This window comes from Platalea leucorodia (assembly GCF_965183815.1).
Source record: "Platalea leucorodia genome assembly, chromosome: 11".
Lineage (NCBI taxonomy): Eukaryota > Metazoa > Chordata > Aves > Pelecaniformes > Threskiornithidae > Platalea > Platalea leucorodia.
The window spans coordinates 23,364,319-23,382,300 of NC_138833.1; the positions used below are offsets into that span (position 1 = coordinate 23,364,319).

Here is a 17,982-nt window from a genome sequence, read left to right on the forward strand (position 1 = left end):
CAACTCGCTTCTCTATTCCTGCCTACTGACGTGTGCCAAGCCCGTGTCGTCCGGGGAGCAGAGCGTGGTCAGGGAGGCCGACAGCGCTTGCCTTAGATCCTGGCTTCCGTGGTGGTTGTGCATCAGTGGAAGCTGCTTGTGGAAAAAAGGCGCCTCCATTTCCCCACTCGTAAAATGGAAGTTCTGCTTCTCTAAATCTCGTAGTACTTGTCAAACGGGTTCAGATAAACAGATGAAAAGGAGCTTAGAGGAGGGATCTCAAGGGATATGAAATACCTATCAGCAGACCTTCAAATGGAGTTAATGAGATGAAGAATTAATAACCCCATGGGTGGGTCAAGCTACACTAACTGTGTACCTCTTTGCATAATTGATGATCCCCCCAGCACCGAGATCCGCTCGCCCGTGTCCCGGCGCGGGCTATGAACGCTCGGTCACCTGGCGCGGCTGTAATTAATCCCTCCGTGCCCACACGGTAGGCAGGTGCCGTGGCTTTCCACCCGGGATTTGATCCCGTTCGCGCGCCGGGTGTTGGGTTTCCCCGCGGGAGGCCGAGACGCCGGGGCAGGAGCACTGCGGGCTCAGCCCCTGGAAAGGTGTTTCAGTGTCTGAGAGCTGAAACCAGAGCCAGGACCTGCTGCCGGGGTCTGAGCCGCTCCCCGGCGTGGGTGCGGGAGCCCCGGGGGTTTCTTGGCTTCGGTGATGGAAGCAGCCCTCCGGCGATAAGCAGCTGAGGAAGGTAGCCGGGCATGTACGGCACGATGTCTCTCAGGAACGAAGCAAAGAGAGGGAAGTACGGCAGCTTGCAAGGTAGGAATGCCAAATCTGCCCTAAAACTCTGTCATTAACACACCCAGGTGTTTGGCACAGTGGTTATCTGTTGTGTTGGGAGTACGTGCAATCCATGTAAAAGAAGGTACAGAACAGTCAGATAACAATTACAAAAAGGTACTTAAAACCCCTGGCATCTTTTCTCGTGGTAGCTATAAGGCCTTCATGTTCTGGACAAATTTTAGTGACTCTTTTTGAGTATGGAGAGAAAAACTGTGTAGTTTCTCCTCCTTCTACAGCTTTCTCCATTTGCAGTTAGCCTGTGTGCTGCTAAAGCAGCAGATGCCTTCTGCTCTGGTAGCAACTGCCTTGTGCTGGGGGTAAAACAATCCTCCCAGCGCATTAAAATCGTCTGCGATGAAAGGGGCTGGACAGACTGTACAAGTCACCGTTCACGTTCCAGGTAGGACGTGCTGCAGCCGAAGCTGAGTGATGAATCTGAATTAAATCCCTCCTGGTCGGCTGATGCACCTCAGCTGGCTGCAGCGGAGCTGCCTAGGTGTAGACGAGCTGGCGATGTGGCGCTCTGTCAATTTGGGTTGCTTTATTTCTAGACCCTCCTTTGTAAGTGCTATCAGTCCTCGGGGCAAACATGGCACTTTACCCCGCTGCTTGGGCTGGGGAGGTTGGAGCACGCGATTTTTGGCTTCTGCTGAAAGCCTGGGCTGCCTCTGCCTGCCCTCCTCCCCCGGCGCTGCTCGGGGCCCTGGCTGCGCTGCAAGTCGTGGAAAGGTCTAGCTCTGAGCGGGATGCTTTCTGGACCAGGGCCAGCTTCTTAAGCTGAGTCTGCTTCCTAGCAAATGAGGTGGTATTTTGTCAGACTGTGGCCTCTGGGCCCGGCTACTTGCTCTTCAACTTCTCCAGTATGTTCTGGCCTCCTGCAGGGAAATTGCTGATGCTTGGATCTTGTCTTAGTGAGTGCAGTTTAAAAAAAAACCAAGCTCAGTTTGTCTTTGTCATGTGCCAGTTACACCATGCTTTATTAGGACCAAGAGAATTTTCCTGTAGTATGTCCTGGTCAGGTCAGATATTTGCATTTCTGAGAGGTTCAGGGCCCGCTGGCGTTGCCGTGTATCGCCCACAACACGTCCAAAGCCTGCAGGCACCCGCTCTAACCGTGCGTCGTCTTCTCGCTCAGGAAGCGGGTGCCAGCAGCCGGGGGTGCAGCCTCCCCGTCCCCCGGGGACGGAGCAGGGAGGTGAATGCAGGAGGCCACTCGTGCCCCGTTTCTTCGCTCGGTCATGGCCAGGTCCCCTTCACACCATTTGTGTTTTGTTGAAGGCCGTTTGGAGACACTTGACCGAATTGATTGTGATTGATTTCAGCAATTCTCGTATCCCTCCCTCCCGATAAGCGCCCTGCTGCAGAAAAGCCTTATTGGCTTTCAGGTGATGGACATGGTAAGAAACTTGAGAGCACAGCAGGGCCATGGTTCATTGGTTAGGGCAGTTAATCCTCATGGTTTATACTGAGTTTTGTGTTAAGACATAGCAACTGTAAAAGTGACAAACAAGCATTGGGCCAGTGCCTTGTCATGTGCTGCGTAAAAGGAGAGAGACCCATGCGGTTTCTGAAATTCTCCGCCTTCCAGGCCATTAAAATGTGATTCATAAAGCAGCTGAACTTTCTTCCCCCACTGTTCCTAGATCAAGAGAAACCATGTGCACTTCTGCTGTGACGGCGAGCGTGTCCTTTCTGGAGCTCTTTTGTAGGCTTCTGTCTGCAGAAGAGCATAAAAGAAAGCCCTTTCAAATTTGGGACAGTAAGCTCTGTTAAGAAAGCTCAAATTCTGAAAAAAATGCTGCTTCCCTCAGCTGAGTGCTTCCATCAGCCCCTGAATCACCAGCAATAGTGCGTCCTTCAAATTGTTAACAAACTCTTGCACCCATCTCCGTAGGCGCAACTGTAATTTGCGGGAATTCCCTTCTGACTGCCAGACCGGAGACCTCCTCCAAAAGCTCCCTTCACCTTCATTGCCTTCCAGGCTTAGCCTAGATGCATCCAATCTCTTTGAAAGCAGAAGTCCTTGTTTTAGGAGCACCTGCCCAAGGACGTCTTTTCCAGAATTAATTCTTGCAGCTTGTCTGTAGCCGATGGTGGTTTCCGCTGCAGCGGCAGCAGGGAGAAGGCACAAAGACCGCAGAGGTGCTGGGCACCGTGTGCCCGAGCCCAGGCTGCGGGCACAGCTCCTTCCACTTCACGAGGGTTCGTGGTGTGCACGTACACAGATCCAGTGCTTGGGTTCTGGGCCGCACGCGTACAAAAGCAGCTCTTCCAACGATGCGATGATACCCTTGGAGGCAGGCCAGCTGCCTGCCTTTGGGAGAGGGGCTCGAGGCACTCGACTCGCTGCGTACCTGCACAGCTTCTGTTCCGTTCGGGAAGAAACAGGGAGATGAATGCAGGAGGCCACGTGTCTAATTTATTCATTCTGTCATCTCCCTGGCTTCTCTTTATTCCCTTCTTGTTTTGTCGAAGGCTGTTTGGAGACACTTGGGAACAAATCAGGAAGAGCACAGTACACGCCGTTCACTCGATGATTAGCTTGGATGCAGGATAAACATAATATCTCCAACTAAATTTATTTCTTTTTGGTGAATTCATTATCTGGTCGCAGCCAGCAGGGGCTGAGACCAGTGAAATGCAACACACAATGATACGGGGTAGCCTGTGAATTTAAAGTCTTTGCTTGCCCACCTAGGCATCACATTTTTTTTCTTTCTTTCCATTTTTTTTGTTCTTTCTTTCCCCAGAATAGTGATCAGCTAGAGATCAGAGTTTTCTACCCACTGCTTTTCTCGGAGAAGTTGTGTTGGTATAGTGGATGCCGCCTGTGATAATCCCTCCTCCAAAATATGGAGTATTTAAAATAGCCAAATTTGGAGTTTCTTATTCCTTTTGTTTCCCCTCCCATTCTTTATTCAGGAAAAAGGTGAGATGTGGGTGAGTCTCAAAGGGTGCTGTCCGGGAACCTCTGCCTCCGAGCTCCCCTCCTGCCCCGGGTCGAAGTCGGCCGGAGGAGGAGTGGCAGGAGCCGTGCAGAGCATCGGCCACTGGGGCCTCGAGTCACACGCTTGCCTCCATCATTTCTTATTTCGGGGGCTCGACCCTTCCACCTCGGAGCGGCGGCGTTCACAGTGTCTGCGTCGCAGGCACACGGCGCGCTCCGCTCCGGCGGCGCTGACCGGCGGCGCTGCTGGTGCCCGCGCCACCCCTCCGCCGGCCCAGCCGCGGTTATCGCCCGGGACCTCAGGTGATTTTGCTCAGTGGTGCATGTGGGAATTCCCTCCCCCCTTTGAGTGTTCGAGGGTTTTTTTGTTTGTTTATTTTTTCCCCTTTATTGATAGTTTCTGACATTTTTGAGAGAAGCCAGTGTTAACACTGCGAAAAGAATTAAACCACCAACCAAAAAGCATGAGAAAAATCTCAAGGAATCAGAGGAGTCTTGTTTTCATTTAAGTTAGCAAATTCTGTAAAGAATGAGCAGGAAAACATGATCTTCCCTGTTGTCATTTCTTTATAAGAAACAGCCTGGGCCCCGTGAGCAGGGCATGCCGTGGGGCGTGCGTGGGGGACGTGGTTTTTGGGGGGCTCAGCTCCAAGGAGCCGAGTTCCCTGGTCCGAGGCAGATGGGACCACGGGAGCAGGCTGAGTCTCGCTCTCACGGGATGCCGGCTCATCCCTTGCCCCACCAGCCAATGCTATCTCCTGCAGTCCATGCACCTCTTAATCTTCTATTCCAGAAATCAGGATGGTTTTAGTTGTTTTGCCCTTAATTTTGTTTTAGAAAGAGTGAAATCTCTGCTAACCTGCCAACCACAACAAACAGCAGAGTATCCTGTCGCCTGCGAGTCTACCCCTGTCAGCCCTTCTCTGGTCAGGGCTTATCTCCGAGCTTGGAGCCTGGCCTGAGGTTTGGATAACTTTGCATTCACAATTTAGAATACTATAATAAACAAGCAAATAACAGCCTCTTTCCCAGACACACACATACACATGTACACATATACACACGGAGCAATGCTTAATTCTTGCCGTCCGCGGGCCTGGGGGCTGTTTATATACAGCACTGCATGTTTATATATGGAGTTCATCTCCTCAAGTGAAGACAGATTAAACAGCGGGGTGAAGAGACCAGTTATGTGAACTATGGGATTTCCAACCTAGAAATACTGCCAGGACCAAGCCAGACAAATTGGTAGCACAGCAGTGTTTCTCATTAGTGTACATGGAAAGTTGTGCCTTGCTGATAATGCACAACAGTATCCTGTTGGGAGGTTTGGGAACCCATCTGGGAGCAGCTATCAGAGCTGTATTCCAGGCTGAGCTGAGTCGTCTTGCTTTCCTCTGTGTTTTCTCCTCCGAGAACCTTACAGGGAAAAAACCATGCAACTCCCCTGCACTGACATCCTGAAGTCTGTGGGAATATTAGTATGTGAGTGGTATGGTTTGCTGAATAGAAATAAGATTATTATAGCCTCCCTTCCCTCCCCGCAGCTGTTCCGTGCTCTATGTGGTTTACTGAGTAAGTGGTTGTGGTTCCCCTCTTCCATCCCAGGACAAATTATTTCCAACTTGCAAATAAGATTACCTGCCATAATTGTATGTGGTGGTTTTCTTTGCTGCTGCAAGTGTTGATGCTAATGCAGAGATTTGTGGGTTGGCTTCTTTTGTATTCTGCACGGAGCGCTCTCCTGTTCTCCCCGGTCTCTGCACTTTTAACGCCTCGCCTTCTCCCAGAGACAGCAGAAAAGAGCCACCGGCTTGTGGTGACGCTGGGCTGAGCTGGGACTCAGTGGCTGATTCTGCTGGGAACTTCTGGGGAAACGCCAGACAAAAGAAAAGAACTGTGTCTCCGTGTTCCCACTCCGAACCAATTTTTTTCCAAGATAGGGAGGGGGGAAAAAGTGCATTCTTGGTCTGAATACTTGTTTATGGCAGACTGGAGCGGAGGGTGTGTCTCTGATGTCTGGCACAAAAGGTTCCAGTCACCATCAACCAAATCACAAGCGAGGCCACTTGGTCTCATTGTTCAGGGACCAGTGGCAAACAGGTAAATAAAAATCCCAGCAAACCCCAGCAATCCCTGGTGGGCTGGACTGGGAGGCACCCTTGTATTTTCCTTGGAAAGTGCTTTGCGTCTTCAAATTGGCACTTGGACTTCAGACTTGCTCTCCCCTGCTGCTTGTGATGTGCACCTCCAGGATGCCGTGGGCTTTGCCCTTATTTAAAACACAGCTGCTATTTTTGGCAAGCGTGCATGCGTCTCCATGTACTGGAGTCATGGGGAAAACCCCCGATAAGGCACACAGTCGTACCGCAGCCGGTACGGCGGAGGGGATTTTGCCTGCCGCTGGCCAGACAGCGTGGCTGGTGCCGGCGGCGTTTGCGCTGGGACCTTCTTGCCTTTCTTTGTGTTGGAGGAGGAAGCTGGCAAAGGGCTCGCATTGTTCAGAGCTGGAGAACAACAACTCCTGGCTTGGGTGCGACCTGGCTGGGGCTTTTGACTTGCTCCATCATGATGGACTGATAGGAGTAGTGCATTAGTCCGTCCTGGAGGACGATGAGAAGCCAGCCAACCTCTCTTTCCTGACGCAGGCTGTTTGAGCTATGGTTAGGCATCTCTGCGTCAGAGGAGCAGCCCCTTTCTCTTACCTGGCTGAAAGCACCTGCCCGCTACCTGCAGAAGCGGCACAATCGCAGTGTCTTACGAAGTGACAATACCAAAAGTTTCTGCATATTTTGAGCCATTCTGCATCCCATTAACAGCTGTCTCACTGCCCGTTAGTGACTGATCTATTCACAGATAGATTGTCATTAGGATCAATGCGGGTATGCTGCTTGGAGAGCGAGAACCTGAAGCCGGTGTTATTTTCTCCTTCCCCGACAGCGTTTCCTGAGGGGCATTATGTTGCTTCAGGATATGAATAATATGGGTCAGTCCCCAAATCAGTCTGAATTCCTTCTAGTAACTGTCACGTCTACAGCTGCCACGTTGAGCCTGACTGCTGAAATGACAGAGAAGAGATATCTGTGATTCATGGAAGGGAATAAGTAAAGCAATTAAAGTTAAGAGCTTGGACTCAGCATAGAGATACCACAGAAATGCCTGGGAATGAGTAAATACAGTTTTGACCCTGAAAAGAGAGTAATCTGCATGGAAAGACCTTGCCCTACAGGGCAGCTTGGATTCAGAACAGTGTCTGGAGATGGATGAGGTGCCCAGTTGCTGCAGATCTTCAGTGGTCCCATTTCCACTGCACGGAATGGCCCAGGATGAGTCCAGGAGTGTTGTCCACCTAGTTGGAGTAAATTTGGGGGAATATTTGTGTGCCAGTGACTGATTCTCAGCCGTTTGGAGAGCTGCGCCTCCCTGCCATCTCACTATCCACTCTTTGCTTTGCTTCATTGTTGTTCGTTTTTTTTTTTTTCCTTTTAGACATGCATGTTGTTCTTATCTCTCCCAAATCCTGTTGAGTTACCTCTGGTTCTCATCAGCAGCTGCCTATGAGTCTCTGCGCCAGCTTTTACGGGTTCCCCGAGGGTTCGCTCGGTGAGGCACGGCGTGCAGCGCTCTGCTGTAACCTCGCCTGAGCGCTCTGCAAAGCGGGGTGGCGTGAAGCTGGGAAACTGCGGGCAGGCTTGGGCTGAAAGCTCCCTGAACGGGGAGGCACGGCTTCTGTTGTATGTAAAAATGTCGTGGTGCTCTATGCAGGCAGCAGAGTTGCCTTCCTGCCGATGGGCATCCTCCCCTACAGGGAAGACAGCAGCTACTTTACTAAGCAAACCCATTAGGGTATAAAAGCATAACATGACCGAAAACTCTGTTTCTACTGAACTGTGTCTGGGTGTTTTATGCTTCTCGATGTTGAAGTCTGGCTGGGCTAGCAGCTTCCACACGCCAAACCGACCCAGCGTGCTTTCAGTAACATCAGTGCAATAGGGACGTGGGTTTAGGGTTAGGCATGCAGGAACGCTGGGCCGCGCTGGCTGACGGAGAGCGCGCGGTGCGGACTGCCCTGTGCTTGGAGCGGGTCTGTAAAGCGCTCCAACTTGGCAAGAAAGTCCTCTTGGCCGTTTAGTATTTTTTCCTTTAGAAAGGGACAGTTCTTATCTTGTGAAAATACAGATATTTCTCCATAAAGACAGAATTTCCTTAGTTAAACATCCTGGCTCATCTGCTCCAAGAAACATCCTCCCTTCGTTATTTGCGTTTATTTGCCAGATTTTTATAATTATTAAATAGAACATGAAACAGCAAAAATAACACCTTATGAGATTGATTTGACTTTATGAAGATCTTAGTTCTGTGCAAGCACCCTTCTGACTTGCCATCCTCTGTCAGGAGTTGCATAGCAACTACGTGCCCTCTTAGGTCCTGTCTTGAACCAAATATTTTTTTGTGGAGAAGATGAACTTAACTTAAAAATAGATATTTTGCCCCTATTGAGTCATTTTTCACTGGAAAAATATGTAGTTGGAATACGACTAGACTTCTCACAAATTTGATCCGACAATGGACATTTCTTGTCATTTCTAAAATGTTTTGGTTTGGGACAGCTGGACTGAAACGAAGGGCTGGACTGAGCGATGGCCACCTCTCATCCAGAGGTTTGCGGACTTGCCCACGGCACGGAGGACAAGGCATTTTTGTAATTTACTCTTTTGGCCAAAGGATGTTCCCTTGCCCTCCAGACTAAAAGCCGCTTTGACAGAGATCCCAAGGGAGGGGATCCCAAGGGAGGGGATCCCGTGAAGGGTTCCGCCTGGTGTGAAGCACGCGTGTGTTTGTATGGGGCCATCTCTCAGGTGAGCTCTTTAGCCACTGGGCTGGGAGGTAAGAGAAGCTTCTCCTCCGGCTGTTCTGGAGGACTCTGATCCTTTGGCGTTCAATCCTTTGCCGAAGTTCCCCAAGTGTTTTGCTCAGGGACAAACAAAACATTGTGCCTGAGCCAGATTAACAGCTCACGTTTTTCAGTCCAGCAAGGAGGAGAAAATAAAATACTTTTGGGTCACTCTGAAATTACACTGCTTAAAAATTGGTGTTCTCCCTGGCCCTGTTTGCAGGAGCCAGAGCACAGCGCTACTGGTCTGCACAGCCCTGTTTTAAAATACATGGACAGAGTAGGGAAGCCAGAGGGGAAAAAGCCTCGCGGTCTTCGAGTGCCTTGTAACCAGAGGGTACTTTGGAGTCCTGTTCAACCTCCCTTTGGAGAGCCGCTGCCTCCACCCCCGCCTCTCCTATCTTCTGAATTTTGAGGGACACTGGTGGAAGGAGGCAGCAGCGATGGAAGAATTGAGAGGAGGCTGATGAGAATCATTTGGCTAAATGACAGCTAATGTGGGGGAGATGAGAACTTCTCACAGATGCTCATGGCAAAGGCTAGCACCTGATGTGCGATCTACCAGAGCAGTTTTTCTCAACTTTTAAAAAAAGTTTGGCTCTTCTGCCTTTGTGTGACCTCCTCAGTTAGCGCCTCGGGTCCTCCAGGGCGGGAAAGAAATAGCTGCAGCGATGGGCTGTGGGTGTAAACGCTCAGTCCCCTGCTCTGAAGGAGCTGAGCTGTGGCTGACAGCGAGGGCCGTTGGCACAGCCCAAATTAGCGTGATCCCTTGTCGCGTTCGAGCACAGCTGCTTCTCCTCCAAAACCCAGAGGAGCTGCGGTGCGGCCAGCAGCATGGTCCTACAGTGCTCCCCTCCCGCGGCCCCAGGCCTGCCAGGAGCAGCACGATGCACGTCTGCTTCCATCCTCGCTCTTCTGCATCCGCGCCCGTATTGAGGAGAGGAGAATGGGTGTTGAGATCTGCAGGGGGGTAAGATGGGATGAACTTTTCTTGCCATAGGAGATCTAAAATGCTAGACCTAAGGAAGGTCTTGGGTGTCCCCATGCTTTGCACACTTGTGGTGAGACCAGGCAAAGTCCCTAGAGAGCAGCCCACTGTCTGTGGAGAAGACATTCCTGCCTCCGAGTTGTGTGCGCGGTGCTAGGGAGGGATATCGTCCCGGACTGAGCGCTGCATTGCTTCACTCGGCCGTCTCCTCTTGCAAACCGTGGCGGCTGGTATTCGCTGAGCCTGCGCGAGACCCGGAGAGGTGTTCGTCCTATGGAGGTTCCTCTGTGCCACCTGCAGATAAAGCAGAGGGGCGAAGCCTCTGCCTGCGTTCCTCTTAGGCTGGCGTGGTTTTTACTCTCTCAAGACAGCTCAGCCATGGCTCTTGGTTTTGTCCACAAGCCTCTCTGCATCTCACTTTCTGCAAACTGTATAAATATCCATTCATAAGAGGACCTTCACATTGGTTGTGCAAATATGTTTATATCTAGTTATGTCTGTTTTCTCTCGTGGGATTTCTCTGTGAAATCTATTTGGTAAACAACTCTTTCATCCCTTAAGGCCCTGCAAATTTCTTGTGCAACCTCTGTCTTTGTGTTTTGCATTATGCCTTTTTTTTTTTAGGCTAAATAGATAACCTTGAGACCCAGTGTGATTTTCTTTCTCTGTTGGTCCTTTTACAAGACCATGAGACTCTGAAATAGGTATTCTTCAGTGGTAATGAAGAAAAATAAAAATTCCCAGTATCCTTGAGGAGGGGAAATAAAGGCAGCAGCAGGGATTTGTTAACATTTAGGCAGCATCGGCCAAGAGGCTGACACTGTCCAGATGGAAAGACCCGCTTCCTGGCTGTAAAGATAACTCACTAAAGGAAACATTAGCTGTGGCTGCACTGGCGATGAGAGCCACAACCACTGCCAAGAATTCACCCCAAGCCCAGTGGGAGCTGCCTCTCTTTCTTTCCCTTGTGCTAAGGGTTCAAGTTTACTTGGTTGGGAAATATGCCTAGCATTTCCTGAGGTGAAATGGAGGCCCCGTAGGTAAAGCACTCATGTGGACTCCCAAGAGCTGAGGCTAGCTTCTTGCTGTGCAAGAGGCTGCGGCTGGCCATAGGGAAGCGGTGTAGGTCTAGCTTTGCGAAGGTGTAGGTGTAGGTGCTGGTCCACTAAGTCCTGTGTCGCTCCCTGGGTGGTGGCTGCTGGCAGTGCCCAGGACGCTGGAGGCGACAGGAGCGCGCCGTGGAAGCCTGGGTGCTAGATGGCTGCACGGGGTGCCGGAGCCCCCTCATCCTGAGCAGCTTTTTGGTATCTCAGCTTGGTGATGCCTAAAAGCGCAGCAACGTAGGTGTCAGATTTTATAATCCTGTCTCCCTGCAGCAGGTATTTCAGAGCTTCCCTTAGGAGGAGGATGCTCAGCAAAAGGGTGAGGTAGATGCGAACAAAGAGCACAGTGGTTTTAGGTTTGGCTGGGGGGGGTTACGTACAACAGGGCTCTTTGCTTGGTTAACCCGCTCTGAGCTTGCTTCACAGTGGCAATAGCTGAACTGACTGTGCTAAAGCTTCAGCTGCAGCCAGCGGGCAGAGGATCTGATGAGATTATATTTATCTGTGTAGTTTTCTTTCCCCAAGGTATTCAATAGCCTTTTAAGCTACAAAATTAACGGAGCAAATTGAATACAAGGCCATAGATCAAGAATTATTGGCTTCTAATTTAATGTGGAGGTGAGCACAAGATGTATTGCAGTGTGTATTTAACTCCCCAAATTTAGACCACCTCGCTATGACATCCATGGCACATTAATTGGCTTACTCAAAGTGACTGAATTCATCACGGTCCTGATGCTTGGTCCCAGCTAGTGGGTGTGCCTCAGACTGTAGGTGTTTCACAGCTTTTTCTTTGTTGCCATGGCAGGGATAAATACTTTAATGCACTTGGTTTTGGGTGTTTGAGGTTTTCCTGGATGTCAGATGCGTAGGACAAATTTAACCTAATGTGTAGGATAAATTTAAGACCTGTTTGGGGTGGGGTTTTTTGTTTGTTTGTTTGTTTTTTGGTTTTGGTTTTGTGGTTTGTTTTTTTTTTTTTTTGTCAAGTTGGGTGCTTTGTTCCACCTGGGAACCTCCCTTTGTTAACTGGGTATGGCAGTTTTCTCTGACTGAGTACTAGAAGTTAAATCCTGAAAATATCCTCTATGTGGGATCTGTTTTGGTGTGGATTTTTATAGATGTTTATGAATTGTATTTTTTCTGGATTCAAATACTTCTCGATCATTTCGGCTTTACAGGCAAAATGACATAACCGTGGCAGTAAGCATGTAGCTTCTCTGGGAAAACCAAGAGCCTGTGTGAGTGTTTGCAGGGGAATGAGGATGGATATATTCTTTTCTTTAGGATGAGGTTTTTGGAGTAGTTTGCCTGTTTCTGAATGTTACAAAAGCAATACAAAGAAAGAAGCTTCTGATGCCACCGCACATCTCGGATGGGATTCCCAACCATCCTTCCCACCAAAGTGGTGACTGCTCACCGCAAGGCGCTTCAGGCAGATGCTCCGCACGAGCTCTGGCTTCTCCAGCCTCGGCTGAGGCTGGAGCTGTATCAGAAGACCAGGGCTGTCGTCTTCTATCAAGTCCTTTTAAAGCTTCTCCTTGATCCAGACTTCCTCTCTCTTTTGGGTCAGGTCACTCAAAATCTTCTGTCACTTGCTCACAAACTGAAAGCGGTCCAGCCATTCTGCTTTTCTATTTATGAATTTTCTATTGTCCTGTCAAAGCCGGTTAGGCTCTGGCATGTCACGAGTTCACTATTGTCTTCCGGCCCCCTCGTTAAGGGCATAATTTGTCATGTTGAGATCTGGAAGGGGTCCATGTTGCACTTGCTGGTGCTTGGTCACCCTTTGTAGCACATGGGGCAGAGCCGGTACAGTCCCGCAGTGGGAAGAGCGGCTTTTCTATGGGCTGGGGATTTTTTGCTACTTAAAAATTAGATTTTCTCTCTTCTGTGGTTTTTTTTTTTCCATCTGACACGCCAGGGAGCTTGTGCAAGTAACTCATAAAGTTGCCCAGGAAGAACCTGGAGTCCCATCAATTTTGAGATCACAGGGGAAAATAGCATTTGTTTCTTGAAAAGGATACTTCTGTCTGACAGAAATAACTGCGCGATGTGGGTCAGTGCAACATGACTGGCAGTCCTCCTAGGAAGGAATAAACCAAAAAATGTTACAAGTCAACACTGAGGTGTTTTGTCCAAGTGCCAGGAAAAAGGAGCAGGGGAAAAGCGATGGCAGAGAATATGCGAAAGGGATGAGAGCCGCGACGGGGACGTGAGAGGATGGATAGCTGAAGTTTCGTGTCGGAGGCAACCTAGTGGGGAGATGGAGGGAGAGGAGTGACGTGGTGAAAGCAGCAGGCTGAGGACGAGCTGCGGTGGTGGTGTGGTGGCACATCAAGGGGGCCGGGGCTCGCTTTGCCCGGGGGAGGCCGTGGGGATGGACTGCTCCCTGAGCCACACCACCGCTCCGCTGGGCTTTCCAGGAGAGACAGACATGTGTGGCTGATTTACAATGCAAAAGCTATACAAACTCAAGGGGCACGTAAAACTGAGGCTGCTCTGGGAGGAGAAAACGTCAAACTTGCTAACAGAAGGCCAGTTGGAGAGGGTTTTGCAGGGCCTTTGTGGGGAGCCCACGGGGCAGGGGGGTGCTAGGACAGGCTGATGGAGCTGCTGAGGTTTAGTACCGGTTGTGTGTAAGTTGGGAAGGAAGTGCATTAGTAAAGAGCAGAGCTGTATCTGTTAGCTGGGGCTTCGCTGAGACCAGCAAAGCATTTATTAACTCTCTTCAGCCACTTTAATTTGCTGTGTTACATAGCTGACCCTCCACAAACAATCCATAGGCATCAAGCACCCTACAATGAGCATGCGTATGCTTTCAGGGGCGTTCATGCTCGGCTGCAGCCAAAAGAAAGCCTTGCACTCTGTTTATTGCTGGATTCCCAGCGGTGCTAGCCGTGGGATTTCAGCATCAGGCTGGGATGCAAAGGTCCCTTCCCTTCCCAGGGCAGAGGCTCCAAGTGCTACCACCTCTGAGACGCCACGGTTACTGGGATATCTGGGAATCATCTCTGAGGCAGTGGAGGAGTGCACAGGGGCACACACATCTGTATGTCGGTGCCCCAAAGCTGCAACTCACAGGTCTGCCCCTAAAATGTTTGTGTTTGCAATGGACTTCCCGGGGTTGTGCTGGGTTTGATACCAGTTGGAGAGGAAAGGAGAGGTGGGAGCTGGTCTGCGTGGGGCTGCTCTGTGCCAGCGGGTCCGTGTATTTTGCTGTGCCTATGGTGTGCGTGAGGGGTGTGAGAGTGCTCGGCCACACACTGCAAGAGAAAGGGCACGGGGCTGAAAAGGGGGAGAAAATTGGAGGCTGGGGAGGGAGAGAGCAGAGGGAGCTGAGGAGGAGGTTCTGGCTGTGGTCCAGAGCCAGGGCTGACTACAGCCTGGCCAGCAAACTCGTGCGGGCAGATCAATCTGCTATCACATCACTTGTCCCTTGTCCTTAGCTGCTTCAAACCTTGGCTGCTCCCCCTCCACTACGTGCAGTCCATGCCGTGTGCCCTCCTCTTCCCTTCTTCTGCTCCTTCAGCCCACTGAAGGCAGGACACTGGGACTGCTTATGAGTAAGGAAGGAATTGTGAGAGTTTCTTGTGCATAGGCCCCTATGGCATTAAGATGATCTTCCATGAGACAACCTGCAAGCCTTTCATCTGCCACTTAAACAGAGGACCCTTGGCACTTCATGCTTGCTCTCAAACATCTGCTCAGCAAAGGACAGGCGGTGGTTCCTTGGCAGGAGGTGAAACGACGGTGTTTGCTGGAACCTTTGAGCTGAGCAGCCCTTGCTGGGGTTTGGAGTGGAGCACGTGGACGGCCCCACTGGCTCCCTGTTGCAGCAGATCCATTTTCCAAGAGTATCCAGCTGAAGCCAAGGGAGTTCCCCCGACTGCCTGGTCTTTGCTGACAGTGCTGCACTCGTGGCTTTCGGGGCTGGCTCTAAGCTTGTGCCAGTTGGCACTTTTCAGCTCCAAACTGTTATGATTTGCTCCAGATGGTGTGTGTGAGCTGCCGTGCCCCGAGTTAGCCAGTTGCTCAGCTCAAGATCTTGCTCCTGGCGTTTCATATGCAGCCATTCACAAGGTCTCCTATGGCGTATGTGAGGAGATGTTGGGCTTTTGTGTACTCCAAAAAGTCTGTGTTCCTGCCCACTTCAGATTTTAATTGTTTCCCAAACAATGCTTCAAGGGCAGAATAAAAAAAGAGGTTGTTGCCCCAAAGAGTTTGCAGCTGAAATGGAAGCATTCAGCTGAAAGGGTGGAGGCTGGAAAGACTAATGGCAAAGTGTCAGTGATCTCAAGTTCAGATTGCAGTGCCCTGTTTTTTGTTTAGACTTGGTTTCTCTGCTTTCCCTCATGTATTTTCCTAATGCCTTCTGAAGGGGAAAAGGATGTTTGTGAGGAATGTTTGGAGGAAAGAGCTGGGAGAAGTTGGAGGAGCAACACACAGCTCCTCCAGCCAAGGGCATGAGAAACATGGCCTGGATGCAAGGAGCTGGTAGATGAGACCAGGGAAAGAAGCAAAAAGGTGAAAAACACTTTGAGGAAGGGAGTTTGCTGCATCTGGTGACTCCCTGCCCTGGCTGTGCTTCTGCAGTGCCCAGCCTCTACGTGCTCTGTGTAATCTCTCCTGTTCATCTCCCACCTCCTCCTCACCATCGCTCTTGGGAAAACCATTGGGTTCCTCTCAACATGAAGCTCCTCTTAGGAGCCCTTAATAACCTCTTAAGGTTAGAAGCTGTCATTGCAGCAGAGAAATAGTCCGTTGGTAAATGCTTGGCTTGCAGCGAACTGTGGGATCCCAACAGCTCAACTGGGCCTGAGAAGGTGACATGGGCGGTGGGTGATATACCGTTTACCATAGATGTGGAAAGTCAGGGTGAGCTGTCAGCAGGGAGGAGGAGATGGGCAATAATTTCTTACTTGGGGAGTCAAAAATAAGTAGCCTTGCCTTCATGCCTGGATCTGAGGACAGTAAGTGCCTCTAGAAACAGCGCACATGCACGAATGCTCTCCAGGCTTCCCGTGCTGCCAAGGAAAACGGATGCATCATGTGCATAACATTTCTCAGGGAGTGAAGTTAGCTCTTGGGGGTCTTACCAGTGCTGTCCTTTGCAAAGCTAATCACGTACTAGTGGATATATTCGTGCTTTTGCTGGACTTGGAGAGACGGGCCCTTCCTCGCTGGGTGCTGCAGCTTGTGGTTTGCACGGCTGGCGGCTTGTGCTGTGCCTCCCTCCGTGGAAGCAGCCGGGTGGTCCGGGTTTCACGCGGGCTCGTGCAGGTCCTGCAGAAGAGCTCCTTCGGGGTGTGGGTGATGTGTTGCGCTTTCTCTCATTTTGTTTATGTGCTGATAAACTCAGTGTAAGCAGCGGATGAAGACGCACAATCTATTTATGGTTTCAACCGAGATCTTCCCATGCCTGAAAGGCAATCTGCCTGACTTAGCATTCCCAAGATGCTGCCAAGCACAGCAAAGCACAGAGGAAGTGCCTCCTGCCTGCATAAACAGAAGGCCGGCAGAAAAGAAAGCCTGGCTAATGCTTTACGAGGCATTTCAGTGGTGAGGCTCTAGTTGTGTTTGGCCTAGAAGCACTGCTGCAGTCCCATAAATCAGTTGTTTTCCTCTAGTGAATGCAAGAGTTGGGATTGAACCCTACAGCGTGGTGCGTGCTTCATGTTGAAGGTGGCTGGGGAAAGAGCAGAGGCACTGACCCTTGTGCCCTTCTTCGCAGTATATAAAGGCAGGCTGAAAACGGGGGTGTTTTTTAAAGCTTTTCTTCCCTGTTTGCTTTTCCTGAGTAGGGAAGACACACTGGTATGGTTGTACTCCTGATTCTCTGCACTCTGACAAGGAGAATGTCAGAAGTGAACCAGAATATTTTCATTGAAAAGGGCAAAGAAGAAGATGAAATATGAAATCTCTTTAGCCTGATTATCTGTCTTGAAGTTAAGCAAGTGAGGAAAGCATCCCCTGCTCTCTTCCATCTTCCTTCTGTGCGTGCGTGTGTGTGTTAAGGATACTTTCTCCTCCTCGTTGCTGAGTCTTCTGTTCTTCATCTCATCCCCATCGATTCTTTCTGGACCTCCAAGAAATGTCCTGGCAACACTGCCGAGATGAGACACGACAGCCGAAGGGAAGGTCCCCGGCCTCTCCTCGTGCTGATGCACCACACAGGTAACGTGGCACCAGCAGTGTGACCGGACCTGCAATGTCTCTCCCCTTTGCAGCTTGTGTTTCAAGGATGTGAACTCACAGCCACACAGAATATTTGCAGACACGCAAGTCTCTAAGGGGAAAATACAGTGGGCGGATTTTTGAAAAGGGCTAGGATTAATCTGACAACCTCTGCAGCTATAGATAGATAGAGAGATGTCTGATAAAGCTGCTTATTGTGGGGCGTAGGCAGAGGAGAAGGGATTTTCACCCCCAAGTGTATCATAAAAGATGCACTAAAGGCTCTCAAGTCTTTGTTGAAGGACTTTGTTGAAGGACTCTCTCCCTCCAGTGGGGAGCATGTGCTCATTAGTATATGTAAGTAATTGAGTATGTGCTGGGCTATACGGGCACAGCCAGAACTGCGATGAAGATGATTTCTTGCATACTAGGAAGGGATTTCTTGCTCACCTCTATCTCATCTGTGTTAGAACAGACTGGCTTCTCAAGTCTGGTTCATGCTTCATCTTATCTGCATGCAAACGGTGCAGGCACTCCTTTGGCAGCACGTCTGTTAGCTAGCTGACCTCTTGCGAGGCTTCCTCTCCTCCTGTCTAATCCTTGATTTCATGTTCTTTCTGGTCACCTTAGCCATCTCTGTCCCCTGTTGTAGTTCTTCTTGTTGAAACGTTGCAGCCCAAGGGCTAAGATTTTACACACAGTCCTTCATGTCTGTCGGTGCAACCTGCAGAGGACGGGGGGTTTATGCCCATGGTGTGCGCCAACAGTTTGGGCGTCTTGAGAGGGGGTGTGTGGCCTCAGTGAGTTAGGTTTGAAAAGGAGGACAGGGTATTTTAAACAGCTTGATCTAAAACTGATACCAATCTGTCTCTTTGTGGCAGCAGGCTAAAATAATAACATTTCCAGGCAGGTGAGGAAAGCTGCCTGATGTGGAATCTGAATGTGATCATGACTGACATGGATTTTGGGGCTGTTCCAAGGAGAAGACATGTATAAGTAAGTCCTCTGGCAGCTCAGCAGCAAAGTGGCTTAGTGCCTG

General features: G+C 50.2%; 1 protein-coding gene across 1 annotated transcript in view; it reads left to right on the forward strand.

Annotated features, from left to right (window-relative positions):
* Window positions 1-749: 749 nt before the first annotated feature.
* Window positions 750-17,982, forward strand: part of NEURL1B (neuralized E3 ubiquitin protein ligase 1B) — a gene marked incomplete at both ends in the record, with an annotated part of 94,721 nt that continues 77,488 nt past the window's right edge. The window contains one exon of the mRNA XM_082323764.1: window positions 750-810. Coding sequence (XP_082179890.1) covers window positions 750-810 — 61 coding nt within the window. The remainder of the gene's footprint in view (window positions 811-17,982) is intronic.